The sequence below is a fragment of the Numenius arquata genome, chromosome 8 (assembly GCF_964106895.1).
Source record: "Numenius arquata chromosome 8, bNumArq3.hap1.1, whole genome shotgun sequence".
NCBI lineage: Eukaryota > Metazoa > Chordata > Aves > Charadriiformes > Scolopacidae > Numenius > Numenius arquata.
In genome coordinates, this window is record NC_133583.1 from 21,999,081 (window position 1) to 22,004,708 (window position 5,628).

At 37.5% G+C, this 5,628-nt stretch overlaps 1 protein-coding gene across 1 annotated transcript; it reads right to left on the bottom strand.

Annotated features, from left to right (window-relative positions):
- Positions 1–677: 677 nt before the first annotated feature.
- Positions 678–1,304, bottom strand: GP9 (glycoprotein IX platelet). The gene has a single exon (XM_074152616.1). The coding sequence runs from the start codon at positions 1,302–1,304 to the stop codon at positions 678–680; it is 627 nt and encodes a 208-aa protein (XP_074008717.1).
- Between the last annotated feature and the right edge of the window lie 4,324 nt (positions 1,305–5,628).

Consider the following 5,628-nt stretch of genomic DNA (forward strand, 5'->3'; position numbering starts at 1 on the left):
TTTTAATAAGAAAAGTGTAGAAATGTGAAAGAAATCAAACTTGGATGAGTATGAATCTTCAATAAGCATCCATTATTTCAGTTACACATAGAATGTTTTTTTGTTGTTCACCCTCTCTGAAATTCAACAATACCTAAAATTGGTTTTATTGATTATATTCTCATTACCAGTCCATCTTTAAGCATATTCAATAAGGGATGCATTCAGTTTGCTGGCAGGAAATTCCTGAACCTGAGGAAGAGATGGTTGAAATTGTTTGCACACAAAAATGGTCCTACCAAGCCCATTGGGACAGTGTGAGGGAGTAACGGGTTGCAAACACAGCTTCTGAATGATAAAAGAATTGTTAAAATAGTACAATTGGTGTTCATCTCCATATCTTAAAAAGTGTAGGATTTGGGGATGTAGATCATCTTGCTGTAAGAGCTGAGAATTCAGCGGAAAAATGCTAAGTAAAATGATTTTTAAAAATTTAGAAGCTGCTTTTCATATGAGTCAGCGGAATGAAACTTGCCTGTTGATACTTATTTTTGAAAGGAAATTAAATGAAACTTGCCTATCTGAGGACCCAGCTTTTGAGCCTTTGGATCTGTTTATAGTATGTTCACCCTTAAAACTATGCACTTTTGTGGTAGAATAGTTTGCTGTTTCTCTTCAAGCTCGTGGTAGGGAACAGCTCACAGTATCTTGTGGTTTTTGGAGGTGTGCCTCCCCAGCAGTCGGCCCTTAGAGTCATATAGGCTTAGGTTTATTTGGCAGACCAGCTTTTTGGAGAATTTCAGTGCCCACGCTACTAAAATAAGTGCAATTATTGCTCCAGCAATTAAAATGAGGTCTCGCCAAAAGAACTCAAGACACTTGATTGGGAGAAGCCTCTTACAAACCCCCAGCTCGTTCCCAGTCAGCTGCCTCAAGGGCTTCATCCTCACGGGAGCTGGGCTTGCGCATCTGGTGTTCTCAAGAGAGGGTGCAGAGATGTCTTCTAACCAGAGTTTTAGATACAGAATATGACAGTCACAGTTCCAAGGGTTGTCAAATATCCTCACTTCCTCCAGGCTGCGCAAGCTGTCCAGGGCACCGGGAGGAACCGAGGTCAGGCTGTTGTTGTGTAGATAAAGCCTCTTGGTGCTAACGGGCAAGGCCGGCAGTTCTGTCAGCTTCCTCGAGCTGCAGTCTACGTGCAAACCCTTCATTTCCCCCAGTGACTTACAGTTGCAGGAGGGAGGACAGACTTCAGTTCGGGTCATGTGGAACAGCAATGACAGGGCAAATCCCGCAACAGCGATGGATTCTATCTTGTTCATGCTTCAGCTACCCAGAGAATAAGAATAATACTCTGATAAGTATGATTCATTAGCATGGCTGTAAATGCAGAACTAGAACACAGCTATTTCTTTCTCAGGATTACTCGTGAGGTTTAGGTTTTTTGGAAGAAGGTTTTAGCTTGCTTTATTTCCCACAGAGCCATTCTTCCTAACATTAAGTAGCATAAATGCAACTGGGAAAGAGCACAGTGCTTCCATTTTGTCTCTAGTTCATTGCTTTTCCTTCATAATTGTACAAAATACATTATTGTTCAAAGTTCTGGAGCGGAATGTCACCAGAAGATGATGGTAAAAACTAGGTTAGTTTTAGGCAAAGATTTTGATTCTGTTTCTATATCTTCATAGGTCTAGTGTTAAAATTGTGTGTTGAAGTCAGTTTTCAAAATTGACCTTAAGGATTGAATAATTGTAAATGTCTAAAAATCTTCTTTCTGAGAGTATGAAGATTCTAACCAAGAAGTACATATTTTTATGTGGCAAAAAGTTCTTTTTTTGCTGCCTTGTCGCTTCATGCATCTCCGAGAACATAGAGTTTAAGATTTGGATGAATACAGAATTGGAAATTTTGTATATCTGGTACTTATCTTTTAAGGATTAAATAGCTATGCTTTGGCCTAGCAGGTGGTTATCCTTTTTGGTACATAATTCCCACTTCTGCAGAGTGAAGCTCACTAGACTTCAATTTTAGTCCCTTCTACTTGCTATTTTAAAACCTCTAAAGCTATTCCCTTCCCATATTTCCTACTACTTCTCTGCATTTAAAAATACATAGCTAGCTGTGGATCAGTTTGGGATTTGTAATACAAACTCCCTTGCACAGGTTGGGGAATTTCCAGTCTTGAAACCATCTTTCTTGATGATTTAAATACATCCCACAATTAAAATGTATTTTCTTTTTTTTTGTTTTTTTTTTTTTTTTTTTTCAAATTCATTTGGAATAAGTAAAAATATCTGACTGTATATTGTTTTGGATATTACTTGAAGAATGGCAGATACTGTAAAAAGTGTTGGGTTTTTATACACTATACACTTAAAGAAAATTCCTTTTTATCTGAAGAAGGTGAAAACAGTCGTATAACTTCATTTGCAGATAAGCATTAGAAGAAAATTGAGTATGATTTTAAAATTGGACTGGACAAAGCATGACAAAGCAAGTAGGTAGAACAGACCTCAACAACAACAAATACAGAATAAAAGAGGTTTTTACATTCTAAGGCAATAAGGAGCTTAATTTATACTAATGCAGAATGGATTTTGGAAAAAAAATTCTTCAAAATAATGTTTTCAAGTATAGAGATATTTTAGAACTAAAAAAAGGTCTTAAAAATTTAAAATAAGCTGAGACTTTTCTTTTCTAGAAGTTTCATTTAATAAAGACTAAAATTGTAGGGAAAATGGATTAGTTTTGTTTTAAGTCAGTTTGCTTCAATTTACTTACAAGGATTATGTAATTAGCTTTTCAAAATAAAGTTAGACAGCTTTATTTTCAAAATAAAGTTAGATTCCTGATGTAAGTATTTTATTTCCTATATTTTAGATTGGATCAAAGCTACATAAAATTATAAACTTTATCACGGAGGAGAGGAAATATTAATCTTAACAATCTCCTATGTCTTTATTAGCAAATAGTTTGAATATCTTTGGTCTGAATCTAGATACTGCCTAGATACTGAAATACTGTTATTTTTCAAGAAATCTACTAGAGCTGGTTTTTTCCAAGTGGACATCTTAAAAAGACAGACTATGTCATCTGACTGAAAAAAAGTTAAGCAGTGTCTCTAGAAAAGATGGTCTCTTCTGGTTTAATATACAAACAGCAAGAAATTCCCAATCAAATAGAAATAAGAACTGTGGCAAAAATGCAGAAAGGAGGAGTTGGTGAGATGCCTCACCAACACTTACCCTTATTTGTTCCCTCTTGATGCCTTCCCCTCTGCTTGGTGAACTGTTGGGGTGCAGATGGCAACTGGAGCTGGCTTTGTAGAGTCACTGAGGAAATGTGTTAAAAGAAGATGAGCTTGTTCCTGTGCATAATAGGAAACCGTTCCCACTGGGGGATGCTCTGTATGGTTGATGTGTTGGGGCATTTTTGTATTTTCTGCAGACAAGAGGAAATGCTTTTGGATTTTTTTTATTGATGATGTATTTTTCCCATTAAACAGGACAATCTCTGGAAAACCTAAAATGACTCATCTGAAATCTAATGGGTTTTTTGTCAGCTGTAATAATCTGCAGGTATAAAAGTTAGCTTGAGCTTCTGTTGCTGACGCATGCAAGCCCCAGCAAGATACAAGAGAGGTAAAGTTAGCCCATGAAATAAAGTTCTTCTGTTTTAGTCAAAGCCAGGTGTGTTTGATATCTGCCTTTCCACTGATTAAGTAAAATTTGTAAAAACACACCATAGCATCAAAATAACTGATGTTAGTCAGATGAGATCAGCTTATATTACATGAGATCACTAAGGGATAGAGAAATATTAATGCCATTACATTGAAATAGTTGTGAAAAGTCACCCAAAATACAATGTGTAATTCTGGTCACCCATATTCAAAAAGACTATGCCAACAAGTGAAAGGGAGGTTTCTGTGATGATCAGGGATTTGGAAAACCTTATGAGAGCAACCTGTACCTGCAATGTGGAGCAATGCAGAAATACCTGAGCCAGAGCGGCACCTTGACACTGCCTTGGGTGTGAAGAAGGGTATGTGTATATGGATCAATGGATCAATTCCTATTTTGGTTCTTGTGATACTGTCTGGAATATAATCTCTTTGTAATGTCCTAGTTTGGTTTGGAGTTCAGAACTGACTTCCAGAATAGTCGGGGAAGATCATGGAATCATGGAATTGTCAGAGTTGGAAGGGACCTCTAGAGATCATCCAGTCCAACTCCCCTGCTGAAGCAGGGTTGCCCAGAGCACATCACTCAGGACTGCATCCAGGCAGGTCTTGAAAATCTCCAGAGTAGGGGACTCCACACCCTCCCTGGGCAGCCTGTTCCAGGGCTCTGGCACCCTCACCGGAAAGAAGTTTTTCCTCATATTTAAATGGGACTTCCCATGTTCCAGCTTATGCCCATTTCCCCTCATCCTATCGCTGGAAACCACTGAAAAGAGTCTGGCTCCATCCTCCTTCAACCCACCCTTTAGGTACTTGTAATACTGGGATATTGATATACTGGGATATTGATGAATTGGATATTGGATGTTGGATGAATACTGGGATATTGATATAAGATATACTGGGAAAGGCTCCCTCTCATGGTTACCACATCCTAGAGAACAGGGACTTTCGTCCCAGTCTTTTTTCCCAGTCACAAGAGCTGTGAACAGCTCAAAAGAGGACTATGATCCTGCAAATTTCTTCACACTCAAGCTGCTGAAAAATGTCAACTGTTGAATAATAGCAATGTGACATCTTAGAACATAACACGCTCTGCGTGTATTTGGCTGGAAAGCCAGTAATTCAGGATGATACAAATTTATAGTATACATATACCTTCCTCTAAGTAAAGAATGCCATGTTTGTGTAAAAGAAAAACAAAAATAGGATTTTATTTTCACATCTCTTTTTTTTTGTCCTTTTTTTTTTTTTTAATGTGAAATTTGGAATAGAATTCAAATAAGTTTTCCTTTCCTTTAGCTACCAAACACAAACACTTTAGAATTAAGATAGCAGTTGACTTTTGGAAATGCAGTGTGTTGTGGATCCAATGTTTAATTCAGGCCAGTTCTTGTTTAGTGTCTTGTTTTGGGGACAGGCTTTGAGCTGTGTTCTGCATCTGGAATTGAAACCCAGGTGAGTTTCAGATGTTGCAGATGTGCAGTAGAGCCCTGCTTCTGAGCTGTTGTTTCTTTATAACATGCTGTTCTTGGGGGGAAGGGAGATTTAATTTTTTTTTCTGATAGCAATTCTTATTGTTTAATTCTTACTTATGTTTAAGCACTTTTCTTACATTAAGTCTAATCAATTACCAGTAGCCTGAAGTTTGTTAGGAACTTCCTTAAGAAAATGACTTAATGTGTATCTCTGACCTTTAGTACTTTAAAAGAATTTAGACAGTGCTGGAGGGACAAGACAAAGATACTTCAAACCTTGTTTGAATTTTGATCTTTTCTATAAGATGAGGAAAGTGATTCTTCCGTTGTTGAAATGAACAGTCCATCTGCCCGTCAGGTGTTCCACAGCTGGACCTGTGAGTGGACTGCTAATAACGGGAAGATCCTTCTATCTTAGGGACTGTTTAATTTCTTTTTAAAGTACATCACTAGACCATGAATGTCTGTCTTCCCTCATGCCAGTTT

Coding starts and splice junctions, on each gene's coding strand:
- GP9 (XM_074152616.1), bottom strand. CDS start 1,304: ATGAACAAGATAGAATCCATCGCTGTTGCGGGATTTGCCCTGTCATTG.